The 22,573-nt window shown below is 52.9% G+C and overlaps 1 protein-coding gene across 1 annotated transcript in view; it reads left to right on the top strand.

Annotated features, from left to right (window-relative positions):
* The window catches only part of SGSM2 (small G protein signaling modulator 2), a 37,642-nt gene that overhangs the window by 356 nt on the left and 14,713 nt on the right, over nucleotides 1–22,573 (top strand). Inside the window, 10 exon segments of the mRNA XM_032615678.1 lie at nucleotides 4,588–4,663; nucleotides 19,021–19,183; nucleotides 19,462–19,623; nucleotides 19,885–19,952; nucleotides 20,050–20,195; nucleotides 20,517–20,651; nucleotides 21,173–21,297; nucleotides 21,714–21,781; nucleotides 21,924–22,084; nucleotides 22,276–22,402. Of these exon segments, the coding sequence (XP_032471569.1) occupies nucleotides 4,588–4,663; nucleotides 19,021–19,183; nucleotides 19,462–19,623; nucleotides 19,885–19,952; nucleotides 20,050–20,195; nucleotides 20,517–20,651; nucleotides 21,173–21,297; nucleotides 21,714–21,781; nucleotides 21,924–22,084; nucleotides 22,276–22,402 (1,231 nt within the window).

Below are 22,573 nucleotides of genomic sequence, written 5' to 3'. Positions count from 1 at the left end.
TCCTGGACTGGTTTGCGGTTCCCGCCCCACTCCCGGATCAGGGGGCAGCTCTCCTCGGCCCCAGGGGCTAGGCCGGCGCTTCAGGGTTAGTTTGCTCCGCGATCCCGCAGCTCCCCGCCCTGTGAAGGCAGCAGCTCTGGGAGACCGAGGTCGGGGGAGGGGTGGCGGCAATTTCTGGAGAACCCGAGCTGCCCATTCATTGCCTGCGCCGCCTGAGGAGGGGGCGGGGCCCCTCGCAGGCCTCCTAGAGCGCTAAACGGGTGACTTGGGGGTTTAGCTCCGGTTTGCCCTACACCCCATTCAGTTATCTTTCTGGGAACCGAGTCTCGGCTGCAGGAGGGTTCGCCGCACACCTCACTGCTTCTCACTCCACGCCCACCTCCCTACCCAGAGGCCAGGGGGTGTTTTGAGAATGGTTTTTAAGACTCAAGATTATTTTCCTCTTTTGAGGAGTACCCCCGCCCACGTCAGAAAGAGAAAAAGTCCTTCTCTGTACTAATGTCCTTTATTTTGACCCTGCCCTAAAAGCCATTTCAATTTCATGGTGGTGATGGTGGGGGATGTCCGTATGACTCACCCGCAAATGAGAGCTGGAAAGTTCAAACCCACAGAGTGGATTAGAATGGATTAGGCCTCTGGATGGAGCCACGAACTCCTCCCAACCTACCTCTTTGTCTGCCAGATGTGTAAACTCGATGAGGGCAGGACACCCATCCGTTTTGTCCAGAACTCTGTATCCGCATAGGCACTCAATGACTATTTGGTAAATAAATCTGCTGATCTTGGAGACTGCAAAGTCTGATGGGAATGCATAAACTTTGGGATAGTCTGGACCAGGTCTTTGTGACCTTGAATAAGTTACTTAACCTCTCTGAGTCTCAATTTCTTCATCTCTAAAATAAGGATAGTGATATTCACCTCATATATAAAAGTTTACCATATTGGTTCCTTTACCCTTTCCTAGAGTTTCAGGACTGGAGAAGACTCTGGGTTCTTATAAAATCCTGGAAGGCTCTAGATCGTTCTCCCGCATTAATTATGGCCTGGCTATTGTGTCCTAACTTTTGTTTCCTTCCCTTCTGTTGGCAAAGAAGTAGTTGAAGCCATCACCTTTTCCAGCTGTGTGTGAGAAACTCTATTGTGCCTTTGCTGTGAAGTGGCCAAGTGAGAGGTTTTTTAGGCCAGGAGTACATCAAATTAGAATTTAAGCCCCAACTCTGGTCTCCCCAAGGAAAAAACAAATCTCAAACCTCAGTAATTATCCTCAGGAAACAAATAGTCTAGTGACAGAGACTTATATGAACAGTATAAACGAGAACAAAAATGTAGCCATACCCAAACTATGGGCACATGTGCTAGGATTGTTGTTCTGTTCCAAATTTGGGGTTGTTCAGGGATGATGGGAAAGATTTGGGGGAAGGCAGTATTTAGAAGGCTGTCTGTACTACTCCCAGAATGATTCTTTTTTTTTTTTTTTGCGTTACGCGGGCCTCTCACTATTGTGGCCTCTCCCGTTGCGGAGCCTGCAGGCTCTGTGGCCATGGCTCACGGGTGCAGCCGCTCCGCAGCATATGGGATCTTCCCGGACCGGGGCACGAACCCGTGTCCCCTGCATCGGCAGGCGGACTCTCAACCACTGTGCCACCAGGGAAGCCCCCAGAATGATTCTTAAATAAATGTAAGAAATGTCCAGAATATGCCACAGCTATGTGTATTACCTGACAGAGGTTGACCCGCTCTGAACTCTTAGTTCCCTTCCCCCTTCAGTGCTTGATTTCAAGAGAAATAAAATCCTTTCTTGTCCTACAAGTAGGGACAGTGCGGGTAATTGTAGGCAAGTCTGGCCTTTCATAAAGGACTTTTAGTATAATTCTTTTTTTTTTGGCTGTGCTGCACAGCTTGTGGGATCTTAGTTCCCCCGTCAGGGATTAAACCTGGGCCCCAGCAGTGAAAGCGCCGAGTCCTAAGCACTGGACCGCCAGGGAATTCCCAGGGTATCTATAGGTCCTCGTAATCCAAAAATCTGCCCCAACAGCCTGCTTCAGATGCCTGCAGGTCTTTGAGCTGTGACATTATGCTCTGTTTAATGCAAAACCCCTTGGGAAGTAATCTAGGAAGGTTTTAATAGTTTAGAGTGCAGGCTCTATTTACAATAGCCAGGACATGGAAGCAACCTAAGTGTCCACTGACAGATGAATGGATAAAGAAGATGTGGCACATACATACAATGGAGTATTACTCAGCCATAAAAAGAAACGAAATTGAGTTATTTGTAGTGGGGTGGATGGACCTAGAGTCTGTCATACAGAGTGAAGTAAGTCAGAGAGAGAAAAACAAATACCGTATGCTAACATATATATATATGGAATCTAAAAAAAAAAAAAGGTTCTGAAGAACCTAGGGGCAGGACAGGAATAAAGACGCAGAGGTAGAGAATGGACTTGAGGATATGGGGGGGGGGGACGAAGTGAGAGAGTGGCATGGATATATATACACTACCAAATGTAAAGTAGATAGCTAGTGGGAAGCAGCTGCATAGCACAGGGAGATCAGCTTGGTGCTTTGTGACCACCTAGAGGGGTGGGGGGGAGACGCAAGAGGGAGGACATGTGGGGATATATGTATATGTATAGCTGATTCACTTGGGTATAAAGCAGAAACTAACACCACTGTAAAGCAATTATACTCCAATAAAGATGTTAAAAAAAAAATAGAGTGCAGAATCGATCCGATCCACCTTTACCTAACCGCTAACCATGAGCACTTTGCAGCAGGGAGGAGACTCCGGGTCCTTCCTCCCTCCTCCCCAGACTTCAGAAGCTCTACCACCCTCCAAACCAAAGTGAGGGTCTGGGGAGCAAGGGCAGCATCAGGACACTGGACACAGGACATTGTCCAAAGAATGGCAAAGACTAGCTCTCCCAGAGCTTACTATGTCTGTAAGGTTTAATGTTGGGATTGAGGTACTCCATCCCTCTAATCTTCAGTATTAGTATTTGTCTCCTGGCAGGTTCCCCCAAGGCATCAAAAGTGCATGGTTTTAAGTGTTGGGAGCAACTAGAACCTCATATACTCCTGCTGGGAGTGTAAATTGATACAACCACTTTGGAGAGCAACTTGGCAAAATCTAATAATACAGAATATACTCGTCAGAAATTCCTTGCCTAAAAATATAAATCCAAAGAAATGAGCACCCGTGTTCACACAAAGACATGTCTAGAATGTTCACAGCAGCACTACCCATAATAGCCCCAAATTGGAAGCTACCCGAATGCCAGTCAACTGGGAGTTGTTCACACAACGGAGAATGAACAATGCACATCCATATACAACATGAACAGATCTCACAGTCACACCAAGGAGCAAAAGAAACCCAGTCACAAAAACTACACAGTGAGCCATTCCATCTATAAAAAGTACAAAACCCGGCAAAAGTGCTCTATGATGTTAGAAGTCAGGATAGGGGGTACCTTTGAGGGAAGTAGTGACTAGAAGGAAACATGGCAGAGTCTGGGGGTACTTTAGGGTGCTGGTCACGTTTTGTTTCTTGATCTGATGCTGGTTTCATAGGTGTGTTCAATTTGTGAAAATTCTTCAAGCTGTGTAATTATGATATATACCCTTTTCAATTTGTACATCAATTTTTAAAAATTAATTAATTAATTATTTTTGGCTGCGTTGGGTCTCTGCTGCTGGGTGTGGGGGTTCTCTAGTTGCGGCAAGCGGGGGCTGCCCCCCGCCGCCGTGTGCAGGCCTCTCACTGCAGTGGCCCCCCCACCGCTGCGGAGCGCGGGCTCCAGGCGCGCGGGCCTCAGCAGCTGTGGCTCACAGGCCCTAGAGCGCAGGCTCAGCAGTTGTGGCGCCCGAGCCCAGTTGCGCCGCGGCATGTGGGATCCTCCCGGACCAGGGCCCGAACCCGTGTCCCCCACACTGGCAGGCGGATTCCCAACTGCTGTGCCACCAGGGAAGTCCCTGTACATCAATTTTAAAGTTTTTTTTTTTTTTTTTAAGTGCTTTCTAAAGAAGGCTGTGACCGCTTACCTTACAAGGCATTCAGAAGCTTTTACATCCAGGTAGGAACCCAAACATAGGGCTTTACCTAGACAGAAAGAAGACTGGGCTTGTGAGCATGTGGGGAGTGTCCCTGAGGCCTAGACGGACGTGTACCCCTACCCGCAGAGAAGGGAGAAAAGGAAGGTCAGGTTGTTTATCTGGAGCCTGTACTGAAACAGTTTGTCCCTAAAGGACAGTGTGTCTGCCCACAGGCCCTTCTGCAGCTAAGTTCAGATGTGCAAATAGCATCCCACCCCTGTTCTCTATAGCAGGGCACTTCCTCCTGGGTTGGAACATCTGTACTGATTGATTGGTGGGTTTATAGCATCTTTTTTTCCCGGTTGCCTTTCCAAGATGTTGGTGCTATCTGTACAGAAGAAACTTTGCTTCCTCACCCCTCCCTTTCCTATCATCTACTCTGCAGGTGTCTGAACCCAGACCAGGGGGGCAGAGCCAAGCCGTTTACTTGCTCACAGGCCTTTGGTCACTCAATTAATCAATCAATCAATAACGATGCTGCCCATTTATTCACAGGTGAAGCAAATCATGGAGGAGGCTGTCACCAGGAAGTTTGTGCATGAAGATAGCAGCCACATCCTTACTCTGTGTGGTGAGTGAGCGACCGGGGGACAATGGGAGAGGCGTTTAAGAACTGAGGACACGGGCTTCCCCGGTGGCGCAGTGGTTGAGAGTCCGCCTGCCAATGCAGGGGACACGGGTTCGCGCCCCGGTCCGGGAAGATCCCACGTGCCGCGGAGCGGCTGGGCCCGTGAGCCACGGCCGCTGAGCCTGCGCGTCCGGAGCCTGTGCTCCGCCACGGGAGAGGCCACGGCAGTGAGAGGCCCGCGTACCGCAAAAAAAAAAAAAAAAAAAAAAGAACTGAGGACACTATCTTGGGGCCAGGGAAAGATGAGTCCTCAGGTTTAGTAGCTCTCAAATCTGGCTGCAAGTCAGAATCAACTCAGAAGCTTATGAAAGGGGTCTCTGGGTCCCATCCCAGACCTACTGAATCAGGATCCCCAGGGCCCAAGAATCGACTCTATGTGTCTAGTTCCCAAGGACAGTAGTGCTCAAATTTTAGCATGCATCAGAGTCACCTGTAGGACTTGTTAAAACAGATTCCTGGGTCCCAACCCTGGAGTTTCTGACTCTAGTCTGTCTGGGGCAGTCCCAGGAATTTGCATTTCTAACAAGTTCACAGATGATGCTGATACTGCTGGTCCAGAGACCACACTTTAAGGGCCATTGTCCTAGGTAGTTGGGTTTGGGAACCACTGCTCTGGTTTATCTTTACATTAACTTTGGGGAAGGGTCTGTGCTTTTGGATGCTTTCTGTGCCACATCTATTTTCTTTTTTTTTTTTTTTGCTGTACGTGGGCCTCTCACTGTTCTGTCCTCTCCCGTTGCGGAGGACGCACAGGCCCAGTGGCCATGGCTCACGGGCCCAGCCGCTCCGCGGCATGTGGGATCCTCCTGGACCGGGGCATGAACCCGCGTCCCCTGAATCGGCAGGCGGACTCTCAACCACTGCACCACCAGGGAAGCCCCACATCTATTTTCTAATTAATCCCACCTGTGTTGCTCCAGCATCCCAGCTATCCAAGCACTCGATTGCGTGCAAAACAACATGAGTGTAAAGGAGGGATAGCCAAGCAAGCCTTCCCACCTTAGAAAGGAGAAAGTCTGTAATAAACCAACGCTTCTGCCTCAGTGTGAACACTTTTGCTTTTGTAGGAGCAAGCCTGTCCCTACACACAACTGAATCTTCTTGGATTTCCAGGAATTTGACCTTCTGTTTGCCATCTTTTTTTTTTTTTTTTTTAATTTATTTTTGGCTGTGCCAGGTCTTAGTTGCGGCATGCAGTATCTTTTGTTGCAGCACGTGGGCTTCTCTCTAGTCGTGGCGTGTGGGTTTTCTCTTCTCTAGGTGTGCTGCGCAGGCTCCAGGGCGCGTGGGCTCTGTAGTTGGTGGCGCGCGGGCTTAGTCGCTCCGCGGCATTCGGGATCTTAGTTCCCTGACCAGGGATCGAACCCACGCCCCCTGCTTTGGAAGGCGGAGTCTTTACCACTGGACCACCAGGGAAGTCCCCCATTTGCCACCTTTATGTTGTTTTCCTTGGCCTCTGAGATTGGTGTTCATTGAAGGGAGGTTGTGCATTTCTGAGGTGAAGGAATGAAAGGAGGAGATACGGGAAGGAACACTTTTGACAGTAGCATGGTGAGGCCGATAGAGCTGCCCCTCCCATCAGTCCAGCAGCAAACACTGAAGGTCCCCCAGATTCCAGATACTGTTCTCCAGGTAGGGAAACAGCAGTGGCAAGATGGACAGCGTCTCCGCCCCGGAGGATTACATTCTGTGGGCAGAGAGACAGAAAACAAATGTACACGTGAATATATCCTTCAATAACAGGTGTGGCAACAGCTACGGAAAAAAAAAAAAGAAATATGGGAGGGCGACTGGGGAGAGGCAGCCTGTGAGCAGAGCCCGAGTGACAGACTGAGGGTTCAGACAAACCCTGGTGCTCTGCTTACTTCTCAAGTTGTTTTGGACAAGTTTCTTAACTTCTGTCACAGTTTGCTCCTCTAAAAACACGGTGGTGATTCCCAACTTAAGGAATTTTTGTGGGTATTGAGATGATACATGTAAAGGTTCCTAGCGTTGTAAGAGATGAGAAAAATGTCTGTGTTTTCTCCTCTTTTGGATGTTAAGCCTGAAGCTAGGTTTGCAGGATTTGAGGTCCTACTATCTCCCTTTCGGGTAAGTTTCCCTGGTTCTTTGAGATGATATAACGATTCTCAGGTTTGCAGGAGTAGTCTGATCCTACTTTTCTCGGGCAGAAGCCCTGCTGGGGAAAAGCATAGGTGACTTTGACGAGTACTAGAACCCTACTCCCTTCCACCTGTGCTGTGTTCCCCTGACGTCAGCCAGTGTCTGTCATTGTCACCAGAAGGGCTCTACTGGTGGCCAATTAGTCATGGCATGGTGCTAGGCTTCGTCCAGAGCACACACAGCAAACACAGAAAACAGAATAAAATAGCACAGACAGCTTGTGCCTGGGTGCCACATGTGGGCGGCCGTAGGTAAATGGGGGAAGAGAGGCAGGGGAAAAAGCTGTTGGCGTCCCACCATCAGGTCCATTAGGGTGAGGAGAAACTGTCAGCTCTCCTCTGATGAGTCCAGGGGCCCCCAGGAAGCAGTAGGCCTTTCATTTTTGCCTCTTGCCTTGAAGCCCATGGCTCTTTCCAGCAGGCAGGGATAGCACCTTCAAAAGGAATGATTCTTCTACTTTCAGCCAGTTTCAGTCACGGAACTAGAACAAGGGTCTATGAAATAGACCCAGGTCTCCAGGGTTCTAAGATCAGCCCCAAAGCAAGAGGAGCCCTGTCCTGCTGGATTTCGGGAGGTGCCTTAGGTCAAAGTGCAAACTTAAATGCCCACAGGGTCGAACAAGAAAAGTCCGGGTGTGGGACAGCAGGCAATGGTGGGGACTGGGGTGAAATGGGTAGCACTTGCCATGTTTGAAGGGGGCAGCCACCACTTAGCTTCTGAAGGAATACTGGCCCTGGCTTGCTATGGCCCTTGTTTTATTTTAAGAGAAGCCGGAAGTCTGGGTTTTTACATGAAATGAACCAATTTTTAAATGCTGATAACTAATTCCCATTTAAAAAAAAAATGGTGTGGGCTAAACAAAAGGCATCTGCAAGCCTCTGCCAGTTTGCTGCCTCTGCTTTGGGCTTAGTGCACAGTCACGGAAGGGAATGCTAGCAGGAGGGGCTCCCGATAGTACAAAGCTAGGTCAAGCCGGGGCATCTGAGACCCACGGGAAAAGGAATCTTTATACTTTGTTGAAAATGGTGTTCAGTGGTGAGGGGGATCTCGGTTCGGGCTCCAAATAAGGTTGGTTTAAAGCAGTGATTATCGAGACTTCCGTGGCGGTCCAGTGGTTAGGGCTCCGCACTTCCACTGCAGGGGGCGCAGGTTTGATCTCTGGTACTGTAACTAAGATCCCGCGTGCCACCCAATGTGGCCAAAAAAAGCAGTGATCATCAACCGTTTTTCCTGCCTGCATCACACAGTGAAATCATAATCAGGGATTCCTAGGGGGAGGCAGAGAGAATAGACATGTACTGATGGAAAACTCCACTCTTCTGGCTTTTTGGAGATTCTGAAATACCAGGCTCCTTCACCCCCTGGAAAAATGCTCAGAAGTGCATTTTTAGTCTGAAGTGGTCCCAGTCTTACCCTGGGTCTTGCAGTTGTCCCAGCCACATCCAGGATTCAGCTTTGTTCTTGGGGAAGTGGGAGAGCAGAGAGAGTGCTGAGAGAAAGGGAACAGAGTGAAGGCTGTGGAGACTGGATTAACTGTGCAGTGAGTGACCCCTTTTACTAGAGCTTTGTGGAGGGCTGGGGTCCTGGGCCCCTCTGCCCTGCCTTGGCCCCTCTGTTCATCGCAGAGGGTGGCTAGGGGATGACCGAAGAGTGCAGGGCCTGAGCAAGATGAGCTTCCCTGAGCTTCCTTAGAATACAGACATTTGAACCGGAAACAGAACCTTTCTGGAGAGCCTTAGAAATGAAACTGAAGAATCCCTGGGTCAAGACCTGGCCCTGGGCAAACCCAGGAAAGTTCCTGTTCCTCAAGGGGAGGAGTGACACTCCCAGGACTGATGAGAAACGTGCGTGTGTTGTGTTTGCTGTTCTTGTTCCTAAACCTGTCTGTCTAGAAGCCGGTCAGGCCCCAGCAGTAGGAACCTTGTGAGGAGGCCTTGCTGGCAAACCTAGCTGGCAGGGAGGGGTTCTATGTGTGCTGTTCTCCTACCACAGAGCAAGGCTGCATTGCTGCTCTGAGGCACCCCCTGCCAGCTGCCAGGACCTGTGTGACTGTACCCGTGCACTGGAGAATAGGCCCAAACCCCACTGTTGGGAAAAGGTTCTTGGATATCTCGTCTTCATCTTGAAAAGTCATGTCAGGGCTTCCCTGGTGGCGCAGTGGTTGAGAGTCCGCCTGCCGATGCAGGGGACACGGGTTCGTGCCCTGGTCCGGGAAGATCCCACATGCCGCCGAGTGGCTGGGCCCGTGAGCCATGGCCGCTGAGCCTGCGCGTCCGGAGCCTGTGCTCCACAACGGGAGAGGCCACAACAGTGAGAGGCCCGCGTACCGCAAAATGAAAAAAAAAGTCATGTCAAGTTTGCGTTTTGCTCCATAATATGGCCTCTGAAACTTTGTGCTGCTGAATGAAATGAATGCTTCCTGTTTTTCTGTGGCTTCCTGAACGCCCCGGGCGTAGGCTGCTTATCTCCTGCCACCCCAACCCCCAGAGGGCAAGGTGCTCTTAAATTTTGCTTGTGGGCAACTCAAGGTCAGGGTTAAACAGCAGACTGCCCTAAGTTTCACCTTTGAACTCCACATTTGTAATAGCAATATGACTGCGCATAGAGTGCCCAGTTACTCTTCCCATCAAGGGGTCTGGGGTAGTTTAGGCCTTAACCGAGGAGCACGGTGCCTCCCCTCCCCTTTGGCTCAGAGGGGAGCATCTCCCTCCACAGTGTCTCTGTTTGTTCCATTCTAATTGGGCGCTGAGGTTGGATTTTAACCACTGGTGGGTAGAAGGGCTTTAGGAGGCCCACAGAGAGGTTCCCGGCCTGGCAGAGCAGGTTCTTAGACTTGTAAACATCTCCTTTTTCTAGCCACAGGCACTGGGGGCGGGACCCAGACCAGCCCTGCCCCTCAGTCCTTAGGTTCCCTGCCCTCCCCGCGCTGATCCGTCCACCTGAGGGTTGCTTCAGACTGAGGATGAGCTGTAATGGGAGACGGGGGTGGAGTCTGTGGAGCTGGGAACAACACCAGGGCTTTATTAACTCGCTGCCTGTTGCTAAGCAGCTTTCATTAGCCGGGAAGTTCAGCCGCAGCAAGCTCCTCCGGGGAATGGCAAGGAGATGCTAATGAGCTGGGAGAGAAGCAGGTGTGACGGGAGGGTGCGTCCCACCTGGGGTACTGCAGCCAGAGGTATTTCAGCACTTCCTGAGATTCAGGCACCAGCCAGTTCTTACTCTGTCTCTCTTCAGTGAAAGGGATTCCTTCTCTCTTCTTCCCACCCACACTGAATGAACAGCTCATTCTCAGCATAACTGGCTTCCACTTTCCATGTGGTAATGATCCAGTAGGAAGAAAGGCCCTCTGGGAGACTGGCTCCCCTCGCCCTGTCTTGGGGCATGGCTGAGGGCACGTGGTGATGGTCTGTAGCAGAGACTTTGGAGTCCGGCAGGCCTGACCTGCGTTCACAGACTGACCATGTCACCAAGTGTGTGACCATGGCCACTTATTCAGCAACTCTGAACCTACGGAATAAGGTTGATGTGAGGATTAAAAGAGTGATGCGGGTAGAGCAGACAGCATGGAGCCAGGTATGCAGTAGGTGCTCAGTAAATGTCATCACCACCAGTGACGTTCTACTTTGTTCTTGAAAGTGATCTTTTAACCTTCCCCATAAAGCCTCCTAGAACCTTCTCCAGGATTCCATTTAGGAATCCGTGTTTCTGAGAGTTGTGAGCATCTGGACAATCAGAACAGTTTGAACTCTGGGAACCCAGTCAAGGAATTTGAAAATATTAAGAAATTATTATTGATTTTTTCGGTGCAGTGCAGGTATTAGGTACATGTTTTTAAAAGAGTCATCTTTCAGAGATACACACTAAAATATTTACGGACAAAAATATATGATATGTAAAATTTGCTTCAAAATGATCTAGGGATAAGGGGGAAAGTGGTTGGAGGTGGTATAACTAAAACAAGATTGGTCCTTCCTTGATCATGGCTTGTGTTGTGTACTTGGGGGTTCATTACATCATTCTCTTTACTTTTGTATATGATTGGAATTTTCCAAAATGAAATGGTTTTTTTAAAAAGAAGGAAGAGGAGGAGGAGAGGATGGGTGGAGGAAGAGATAGAGATAGCAAGTGTATGCCGCTTTTTTTTTATAGGGTATTTTTTATTTCAAAAAGTATGTATTGAATGCATCCTTAAACCTTCAACAGGATTCTGGACACGTAAGCCTGCCAAACAGACAAATAAGTATGGAAATCTGCCCCACCTTCTGGGTGTTGGCACTGGATGTTGGATACTGGAGGGTTGGGTCTGGAGTCACATAAATATAGAATATTTTATTATTATTATTTTTAAGGCCATGCCACGTGGCATGCGGGATCTTATTCCCCCACTAGGGGTCAAACCCATGCCCCCTGCAGTGGAAGCGTGGAGTCCTAACCACTGGACCGCCACGCCAGGGAAGTCCTAGAATACTTTATAGGAATAGATCAGCATTAAACGCTAGTCACTGAATTTTCATAATTTAATTTTGCGTTTAATCCAACACATAGAGATAGTCCCACCCCCGAGCTGGCCCAGCCTCTGTCCCCAAGTCCATGTACAGACATCTGTTAGTGGTGGAGGCTTCACAGCCTAGAACCTGTGCCCAGGGGCAGCGGGGAGAACAGGGAAAGGGAGCAGATGTTGCTGAAGGGTCCTCCCTGATCCTGGACCCCCAGCTGGAGTCAGGAAGGACCTCCTGTTGCTGAGGCTGCTGTCTTCCCTTCCCATCCTTGGTCTTTTAAACCAACGACAGGGTCCGGGTGGGGGACCTGGGTAGTTCTAGAGAGAGAACACAGAAGAGACGGATGCAAACCCAGCCCTTCACCGGCCCACACCAGGCCAGTCATCACCTGGCTGCCAGACAGTAGGATGGTCAGTCATGCGGTGGCCAGTCATGGTGAAATCCAAAATGAGGAGGAAGAGTAGAAACCCAGGACACTGGGCCCCCACCATGAGGGAGCTTCTACAGGGAAGGCCAAAGTCCTGAGTCCTCAGTGCTGACCATAACCGCTGAGGCAAGCTATGAAGGCTGGTTTTTTTTTTTTTTTTTTTTTTACCGGTATGCGGGCCTCTCACTATTGGGGCCTCTCCCATTGCGGGGCACAGGCTCCGGACGCGCAGGCTCAGCGGCCATGGCTCATGGGCCCAGCCGCTCCGCGGCACGTGGGATCTTCACAGACCGGGGCACGAACCCGTGTCCCCTGCATCAGCAGGCGGACTCTCAACCACTGCGCCACCAGGGAAGCCCCTGAAGGCTGGTTTTGTAAGAAAAACGAGCGTTTGCAGCTCTCCTGTCCCAACAGAAAAGCTCTACGTGATCCCTCTCCCTATAAGTCACTGCCCATGGGAAATCCTTGACCTTGATGGAGCCACAGCCATGCCTGTCTAGAGCGGGGTGGGGAGAGCTCTGGTGACCACAGCACACGTCCTCCCTCCCCTCCCTGTCCTGCCTTCTCAGGCTGCCAAGGGGGCCCTCTATGGAGACAGGCCCGAGGAAGGGCACCTAGAGTCTTTCCCTTGAGATCAAGACCTAGCCCTTCTTCAGGGAGGCAGCTCCGGATGACCTGTCACAACAGTCATCACAATATCTAGCTGCGTGGCACATACACAACTTTTTGAGAAATTTTTTTTATTGAGAAATTTTATGTGCAGGGAAGCAACTAAATGGTTTAACACCTAAATGGGGGATGTAGGGCCAAGGGAGGTGGTGGTGTGGTGTTTTTTAATTGGAGAAATTACAGAACAGTTATGTACAAATGGAAAGTATCTAATAGGAAAAAATTAACGATACAGGAAAGAGAAGGGACCAGTTTGCTGGAGTGATGTCCTTGAGAGGTGAAAGGGGCTGAAATCCAATGCGCAGGTGGGAGGGGTGGCCTTAGAGGGGATCACAGCCAAAGCACCTGTAGGTACCAGAGGGAGGGCAGGGGACGGACACAGCGCAGGAAGGAAAGGCACTAATGCTCATCCATCACCTTCCATGTTCCGGGTGCTACAAAGAGCCCTGTGCCCCTCTGCACAGGCTGTTGCCTTTAGTCACTCAGCACCCCTTGAGGTGGGACCTGTTCCTTTCCCTCCCTGCAGGTGAAGCTCAGAGAGACTTAGTGGTCTGCACAAAGTCAAAAAGCTAGTAAGGAAAGGAACCAGGGTTTGAACCCACACCTGTCTGACTCTAAAGCCTGCGTTGCCCAGGGATGGGTCCCCCTGTGAGGCCTACCCAGGAGTGGAGCCTGGAGGTGTGGGGCCTTGAGGAGAAGTTGGAGGCGTCGCTTGGATCACCAAACAGCGGACTCATGATGTCCAGAGATACTCTGGGAGACGGCGGGTCTCTTGTCGAGCTGGGTGAGGCTGGCAGTGGCCTGGTTCCCTGGCAAGCCAGTGTGAGCACATGCAGACTCTGCCCTGCATCCCCAGCAGGGCAAGGAAGATGGGTATGTGTGGTATGAACTTCATTTCTCTCACTTGCTTGGTTCCAGAGTATCAGGGCAGTGCTTTCTCCTCCCAGTGAAAGTCTGGGTGGGAGAGTTGCGTTCTTGTTTCAGGGCTTTGAACAAGGCTGAGTGCCCCCCGCCCGCCCGCCCCGCTCAAAGCTGAAGCAAACCGCCAGCATCACCAGTGCAGGCGGAAGGAAAAATGTACCCTTGTTACCATAGAAATGCTCGTTCCGCGTGGAGGCAGCCGTCACAAATCCCTGGTGGAAATAGCTGGCCGGGGAAGTGGGGAGGGGAGAGACGTAGGATGCCTGGCCTCGCCTCTTTCCTCCCCTCACTTCATCCGCTACAAGTGAAATGTTGACTCCCTCCATGGGCAGTTGAGGAAGTTCCTACTTAAAATAAGGCCGCCCATCCTACCCATTCCTTTATCTCCAGGGAGGCCGCTCCTCTCCTGGAAATCTTGGTTTCACCATCCAAGGCTTTTAAAAATTCTGTTCTGAGTAATGTCCCCCAAAACTCCAGGACCAAAACAAGCCACTTGTGGCTAGCTGCTCCAGCCAGCGCTTTGCTCACCTGGAAGCTGAACTCGCCTGTTGCACAGATGGCAGCTGGCAGAGGTGGGGAGCAGGGGACGCAGGACACACGTGCTCCTCCCATTATCAACCCCTCCTGGCTCAGAGCCTTGGGCCCAGCCTTCATGTCAGGCTGTGCTAACTGGGTGCTGTGTCCCTCTACCTCAGCCAACTGACCTAGTTCTCTGAAGGCCATTCAGTGGGTCCCCCTATTTCCAGGCTGGGCTTGTCCAGGCCCCTTGGCCGCTGAACACCGTTTCAATGTGGATATGCGTGTGAGAGCCGGGGGTTGTTTCTGAGGCCCGCTGGGCTGACTGAGGACCCTTCTCAACCACTGCTGCGTTTCCTGGCAGCCATGGCTTTAGTCCATTCTCGTGGGCTCCTGAGACACCTAAGCTTGTCCCAGTCCACTGAATTGTTTCTCCGGTCCCTACGCAGCTCAGATCACCAGTGGCTACCCTAAGCAGAGCCCAGATCATCCTGTGGGAGGGGGAACCAAGCTAATCTGCAGACCCTGTTTGCTGTGGGAGCTGGTGATGGGGTGGGTGCCCATGGACAGACCCAGCCTTGCTGAGTTTCATGACTTTCAATTCACCTCCAGGTTGGAGAGAATCTCTAGCATCCTTTCATGATGGAATTATTGTTATTATTTTGAATCGGTAACCTGGCTCAAATATCAAAACTATACAAAAGGTACACAGTGAAAAGTCTCACTCCTTTCCCTGCCCCCATTCACCCACTTCCCCTCCACCTACCAGTTTCCACACCAGTAATACTACCACTCTTCCTTCTTGTGCATCCTTCCAAGTTTTTTGTCCTGATTTTGTTTTTTTTAATTCTATTCTTTGTTTACCCCACCCTTTTTGTAATCAAAAGGTATCATGCAGTCAAACTGCTCTCCATCTTGCTTTTGGAGACCTTTCCGTTATTAGTTCCTGGAGATTATTCTCATTCTTTTTCAGAGTGGTATAATATTATACTGTATGAATGTGCCGTATTAATCTGTCCTCTATTGATGGACAAGGGGATAGTTTCCAGTCTTCTGCTATGGTAACTAAGTAAGCTTGATTCTGTCTGTAAGCTAGATTCTCACAAGAGGGGTTACTAGGTCAGAGGTTATTCGCAATGTTAATAGTGCCACATTGCCACCGTAGGGGGTCTTGCCAATCCAGCAAGTTCTGAGAACATTCAGTAACTTCCCAAGTCCCTTCCCTCTCTATCTACTGATGTCTCCTCTGTTCTAAATTGGACTCCTTGGAATGGTTAAATCAGTAAGTAAGGAGTTTGCGTGAGGGGCCCTATAAGATTCCATTAGCACTCGTGGTCTCCAATCCATGTAGCATTTGTTGAGCCCCGTATCTTAATAGACTTTAGGGGCATGTCAGAGACTGGTGAGGGACAGTCCCAGGGCTTGTCTGGGCTGTAGTTCACTGCTTTTCCTTGGGATGATGGTGCCAGACCTTGTCAGGGTGGGATGTCCACAGCAGGGTGCTAAAGTTAAAACTATTTCCACTCCTGCCCACTCCGAGTTGCAGTTCCCTGAGCCTTGCTGTCAGTTGGATAGGATGACAGAGTAGAAAGGGTACCCTGGGCTCATCCGGTACCATAGCTCCAAAGGCCACTGGAAGTCCGAGGTGGGGAGTGAGAGGATCATGCTTGTTGAGTCATGTCTGTTTCTCTGCTTCAGTTAGTTCATTCACCCAAACCTTCCCATCCCAACTAGTGACCAAAAACAGTGTTGATTTTTATCAATTAGTACGTGTTTTTCCTATGTGAAGGGATCCGAATGATGTCAGGGCTGTCTCTCCCCTCTTTTGGGGCAACCAGAGTGGCTGCGGGTGGTGCTGGGAACCCTGAGACAGGGGCTCCTGAAACCTTCACGTCACGGCTGGGGACCAGGGCCCAGACAGCTCAGTTAGAAGGGGGATGATTTCGGCTGACTTGGTGCTTTGGCTGTGATGGGCGTCTCCTCCAGGGGCCTCTGTGTGACCTTCTCCCTGGAGAAGGGTGCTTGTTGGTCTGTGAGAGGGCCTCCTGGGGAGCACAGACAGCTGGAGAGTCGGGCATTATTGCTGATAGCTCTACAACTGCAGTTCTGAGTGTGGTGTTCTCTGTATGTGGGGAGAGGCCAGGGGGATCTCTGTACTTGCATATCTGTAAGTGTCGATCAGTGGAAGTGTCTGTGGTTCCTCTCAACTCAAAAGTCTTAGAGCAGGGTTTTAAAACTTTCTGGGATCAGATACCCCTTTTAGAAACTAAAAGCCAAGGATCCTTTATCCAGAATAAAAACATTCACCTAAGCATGCAGAAACAGACCAGTGATTCTGTGTGCAGTTTTAGGGGGTCTCGAAGGTCTAGAAGCCTATCAACAAACCCTCTTAGGAGAGTAATTCTCAATTATATATTATCAGTGTTATTATATTATTATTTTGCCTACACACTGCACACAGTGACGTGCTCCTTCCCTGTGGGGGACAGCCCTGTGGGAATGCGGAAGGACTAGTATAGTTTGAACAACTAACTGGCCAAGGAGCCCATGGAACCAGCTTCGGAATACCTGGCATAGAGGGTCATTTACTTTGCTTGGAACATAGAGAGTTGAGAAAGATTTTTCCCTCTGCAGACGTCACCTGGCACCTTGCCCGGGTTTCACAGAAGGAACTTAGGGGCCATGGGGTGAGCGGGGGCACTGGGTGTGTTGTTTGGTCTTCTCTCAATATTCCCTAGTTGCAGTAATTGCTGAGGAATGCCTCCACCCACCCCAGAGAACCCTGAGGCCTGTGCTCACAGTCTTCCTGGCAGGCTGGGTGAGGCCAAGCTGCCGCCTGCATCCCCAGGCTCCCCAGCCTGGCTACATGGGCAGTCGCCTGGGGAAGGTAGGAAAGCTAATGACTCATTATCCCGGCAATTAGTCACGTCACCAAGGCCCATGATTCTCTGCAGGACTGGGGCCACCTGCTGCTGCCCTGGCCTTGTTCAGTGCTGGTTTTCTCCCACTCTGATCGGGGAGTGCCACCCCAGGAAATAGTCACCCCCTTCTTCCAGCTGTGGACTTGTAGCGGCAGCAGCCCCAGGACCAAGAGACTGTGACAAAAAGGTCACTCACCTATGTGCCTCAGGGCCACGCAGGACCTCCAGGGACCAAGGGGACAGCCATGGAGGGGAATATGTGGACACTTAAGCAAAGATTCCCCCACATGTCCCATACGCACATGATACCTGTGGATACATCTGTCTGCGTACGCATGTGCTCATCGATATACGAACATGCCATGAAGGAAAGGCTGCAACTTGTGAAATAAAGTCCTCCGAGGCCTGAGCTCCCAGGAGAGGGAGGGGGTCCTGTCTTGTTTCCCCTTCCCTGGGATGCTCTCAGTGAACTGGCCAGCTTCCACATTGGCCCCAGGGACTCTCTCTAACTTCTTGACCTCAGTACAAGAGAAAGCCAAACAAAACTCTTATATAGGTCATCAGTGACTGTCTGTCAGTAACAATGAAGGCAGAAAACAGGTGAGAGCCTCTGTTTTCAGTGATTATTTCCTAAGTCCAGGTTTCTTTTTTTTTTTTTGGCTACACTCTGTGGCCTGTGGGATCTTAGTTCCCCGACCAACGATCGAACCCATGCCCCCTGCAGTGGAAGCACAGAACCTTAACCACTGGGCCACCAGGGAAGTCCCCAGGTTTCATATTCTAACAACACTAGTCACAGTAAGCTTGATGGGGCCTCAGTTCCCCTGTTCCTAAGAGAATGACACCTCCACCCACCTCTGGGGCAGCCTGTGATTCTCCCTCTAGTGTGTCCTCGCCTCTCTCTTCCCATGAGAGGACTTGCAAAAACCCAGCCCTTACAGGTTAGCCATAGAACAGGATCTCGACAAAAAGAGGTTAGGAGTCAGGAACCGACTTGCATCAAGGGCCTCCGGCATGAGGGCTTTACATACTTCATCTCGTGTAACAATTCACACCAGTCCTAAGAAGTCTCCCCCATTTCACAGATGATAAAACAGGCTCAGAGCATTAAGTCACTTACCCATGTTTTCCAGAAGTAGCGAGTGGCACCACGCGTCAGACCCTGTTCTGACTCTCCACCTCCAGCACAATCCCTGTCAAAAGAGTACCTGTGAAGTGAGGGGAGGCCTCCTCCCACCTGTGGGCCCCCACCCCCAACACACCTGGAGGAGGTGAAAGGGGCTGAGCCAGTGTTTGGGGCCCTGTGTCTACGCCCAGCTCTGCCACTCTGTGACTTCGAATCAGCTCTCTTCCCCTTTCTGGGCCTTTCCCTCCTCAGCTGGAAAACAATCAGCTTGTCCTCAATAATGGCCAAGCCCCTCCTTCCCCCACACCTGCACACTAAGTTTTTTAGAATCTGTATGTGCCCAGGGCAGCTCCCCACCCTCCCCCACCAAGCCCTTCTTTCCTTCCTATGGGGCCTGTCTGCTGAAAGCAGAATCCAGACAGAGAGTGTAGGCCCAGCCCCTAAAAACATGAATGAATGAAGGGAAGCCCTCCCTGCATGGGAAGTAGAAATCCCTGGCTGTCGGCTGCAGGGCTCGTCAATAATTCAGGGCTGCTGTCAGGTCCGGTCTCCGCAGTGGCTTCCTCAATATTTCAGCTCCTTCTCCAGAGCCTCGTTCCTTAGCAACCACATCATCTCTGCTCTACAGGAGGGCTGCCAGGCTGTGTGCTCCCCACATCCCCTGTCCTGTAGGAGCTGTCCGTGCTTGCCCTCATGGGCAGGGGGTGGAGCCACCCATGCCAACTGGCACTGGCAGCTTTGTCCTCAGAGCCTCAGGGCGGTGCTGCATACAGGAGGCACATACATACCAGATGAGAGAGAGGGACAGGGACGGTGTGGCACAGCAAAGCCCCCGCAGGTCCACCCTGGGCAGGAGCGGGGTGGGGCCCGCGGGAGCGTTTTGGAGAGAGGTCAGGGTATGTCTCCGTGGCCTGTCTTAAGCCCGAACCTCACCCCCTAGTCTTAGCAGAGCCAGGGCCTGCCCTCGCCTCTCTGCTCTCCATAGGTACGGGGGAGGGGAGCGTTTCTCTCTCTCCCGCTCTCGCCCAGGCTCAGCTGCTGCTCCCTTTGTGGCCCAGGTGCGGTGGAGGCTTGCCTCCTGCATCAGCTGAGGCGCCGTGCCGCCGGCTTCCTGCGCAGTGACAAGATGGCAGCCCTGTTCACCAAGGTGGGGAAGGCGTGCCCAGTGGCTGGGGAGGTTTGCCACAAGGTGCAGGAGCTGCAGCAGCAAGTAGAGGGCAGGTAAGCCCTGAACCAGCCCCTCCCATGCCTCCCTTCTGCTCTTTCCATTTGCTGTTTCTTGCAGGGCCTCACCTCTCGGATGACGGGCCAGCCTAAGGGTGGGGGTGGGGGGTGGCCCTTTCAGGCACAAGGTCCTGTCCACCACCTCCAACCCCCCATCCCAATCAGTCCTCTGGGTTCTTGTCTTGCAGCTCCAAACTCCGCTCCCAGTGCCACCAGTCTGCGATGAGGCTTACCCCCAAGCCCTCCCACTCCTGAAGCCCACCCCCTCTTTGCAGGAAACCCTTGGCGGGCAACCAGGAGACCCAGCAGAGACAGGGCTCTGCCAGTGGGAAGGCCCCAGCCCTCAGCCTGCCGGCCTTGAAACACATATGGGCGCGCACAGCGCTCATCGAGAAAGTGCTGGACAGGGTCGTGCAGTACCTGGTGGAGAACTGCAGGTGACTGCCCCTCCCTGAGCCCACCCCTCCCTGTGCTGGACTGCCCACCACAGTCCCTAGGCCTGTGCCATCCCCCCGTAGCATCCCGAAAGCAGAGACCACACCAGGCACCCCACAAAGCTCTGTCCTTGTGGACTCATTTCTTCTTGGTAACTGACATGAATTTGATCCTTGTGGGGATGTATCTCCTTGGTGAGCTTGACGGCCATGGAATGAGTTCTGGACCCCCAGTGGTCACCCTGTCTGTCTCTCCCCTGGCAGCAAGTACTACGAGAAGGAGGCGTTACTGGCAGACCCTGTGTTTGGCCCCATCTTGGCCTCTCTTCTAGGTAAGCCTAGTAGCAGACAGGCCTGTGCTGGGCCAGTGGGGGCTCCAGGGCAAGCGCTGAGGGGGCACCCCTGAGCTGGCTGTCCCTGTCTCCACAGTGGGACCCTGTGCCTTGGAGTACACCAAGCTCAAGACAGCCGATCACTACTGGACCGACCCCTCGGCTGATGAGCTGGTCCAGAGGCACCGTATCCGGGGTCCCCCAAATCGCCAGGACTCCCCTGCGAAGCGCCCAGCCCTAGGAGTAGGTGTCACTCTTCCTCACCCTGTGCTCACCCAGGATATGCCCCTGGGCCTTTGGGGAGGAGCAGCTGGGCTGTGTGCTCCTGGCAGATATAGGCTGGGCCTCGGAGATGCCCAGGGTAGTGGCCACCCCAGGAGAGCCTTTTCCCCACACTGGCGCTCACATAAATGCCAGGAGCACAGAGCTGGTCCGTGGCTGAGAGCAAACTGGGGACAGGAAGGACCCTTGGGGTCAGCTAGAGAGGGTCTGCAGGGAGGCCTAGGGCTGACCCCCACGGCTGACTTCCGGGGGCTGAGGGCAGAGCCGTGACTTTGTGCGCAGATCCGGAAGCGGCACTCAAGTGGCAGCGCATCGGAGGACAGGCTAGCTGCCTGCGCCCGTGAGTACGTGGAATCCCTGCACCAGAACTCGAGGACACGGCTGCTCTACGGCAAAAACAACGTGCTGGTACAGCCGGTAGGAGAGCCTAACGCCCGGCCCTCCTCTCCCTTTTCCAGAGGCACCAAGACCTCCAGCCACATTCATGCCTTTTCCCAGGGGCTTGACTAGAGAGAAGGGGGAGAAGGGCCCCACCCGCTACTTCACTGTTTCATAGCCTCACGCCCAGCCTTGAGCTGGCAGGAGCCAGGAATGGCATCTGCTCTGGCCAGCTGAGAACCAGGCCGTCCGGGAGTAGGAATGTCAGCCAGCAGGCAGGGTGAACGCCCAGCTTGGGTATGGCTGGCCCGGACACGCCTGGCATCCAGGAGGCTGACAGGACAGTGCCAGTGGCCCCAGGCCAGCCAGGGGAAGGAGGCGCCCACATCTGCGTGTAGCACGTGATGCCCCCTACTTCCTCCTGGCCCCCAGTCCAGGATCCTGTGACTGGCCTGGCCTGGCCTCCCTGCACGCACCTGGAGCTCCTTTTCCGTAGGCCATCCCCAGGAGCCTCTCAGGCCCTCATCTTCTCCATCTTCTGGTGTCTCTGCTCCCTGCAGAAGGGGGACGTGGAGGCTGTCCCTGGCTACCTCTCCCTGCACCAGTCTGCAGGCAGCCTGACTCTGAAGTGGACCCCCAACCAGCTCATGAACGGGACTCTGGGGGATTCCGAGCTGGAAAAGAGGTGGGGGCTGTGGGACTTCCTCCAAGGAGCCTCGCTCCCGGGCGGGGGATGGCGAGACCCAGCCTGCTCCAGGGGGCAGGCCTCACTCCTTATCCGATGCCAAGAATTGCAGGGGGAGGCAGCCTGGACAGGTTCCCGAGCTCTCTAGGACTGAGCCGGGCCTGGGCACGTAGAGGTTTGCCTGAGCCAAGCTCTGGGCAGCTGAGACTGCCAGGCTCTGTGCCATGAGGACAGCGTGGGGCCCAGAGGGACAAGGTGGCTGGCCGAGGTCACATTCTCGGCTACGGTCAGGGTACTAATAGTAGTACCCTGAATACTACTATTCCGGGTAGTCTCACGGGTGTCGGGGCCGGGAGATGAGGAAGGTGGGATGGCAGGTCTTGGGACACAGCGACACCAAACTGGTTCCTTTCCAGCGTTTACTGGGACTACGCCCTTGTTGTGCCCTTCAGTCAGATTGTCTGCATCCACTGCCACCAGCAAAGTGAGCCTCCCCTGTCCTGGGCACGGGGGTGAGGGGAGGGAGCCTGCGCCGTGCACGGACTTCCTGTCCCCCTCCTTCCGTCCCCACGCTCCCACCCCACTGTCCTCCTACCCAGCCTCACTGGCCCACATTCACCCCCCAGAGAACGGCGGCACCCTCGTGCTGGTGAGCCAGGATGGCATCCAGAGGCCACCACTGCACTTCCCGCAGGGGGGCCACCTGCTGTCCTTCCTGTCCTGCCTGGAGAACGGGCTTCTGCCTCGAGGACAGCTGGAGCCCCCACTCTGGACCCAGCAGGGGAAGGTACCTCGGGGCTTGGGAGGCTCTGGGTGAGGGGGTGTGTGGGGTGGGTTCTCCGCCCACCTGCTGGCCTCCCGTCCTTTCCCCACACGGAGCTCTTAGGAGCAGCCTAGCGGGGTGGGGAGGGGGCGCGGGGGGGGCCGTGGATTGGACCCCGCCCTGGGCAGGCTGACCACCCACCCCTCTCCCCGCAGGGGAAGGTGTTCCCCAGGCTACGGAAGCGCAGCAGCATGCGGTCCGTGGACGTGGAGGACGTGGGCTCGGGGCGGGCCACCGACTACGTGTTCCGGATCATTTACCCTGGCCACAGGCACGAGCACAGTAAGTGTCCCAAACGTCATTCGTGGAGGAAGAGAGAGGTGGGGGTGTAGTGTCACCCAGGGGGCCGCAGGCAGGGTCCACTGCCCAGGCCCGGTTAACCCAGGCAGGTCTTTACTCAGCCTCTCACCGGACCTTCCCCCGCAAAATCATCCCTCGGAGAAGTGGTCTCTT

The sequence above is a fragment of the Phocoena sinus genome, chromosome 20 (assembly GCF_008692025.1).
Source record: "Phocoena sinus isolate mPhoSin1 chromosome 20, mPhoSin1.pri, whole genome shotgun sequence".
NCBI classification, from domain to species: Eukaryota; Metazoa; Chordata; class Mammalia; order Artiodactyla; family Phocoenidae; genus Phocoena; species Phocoena sinus.
Note: the sequence above shows the minus strand (reverse complement) of the source record. Positions and strands in the feature narration are given on the sequence as shown.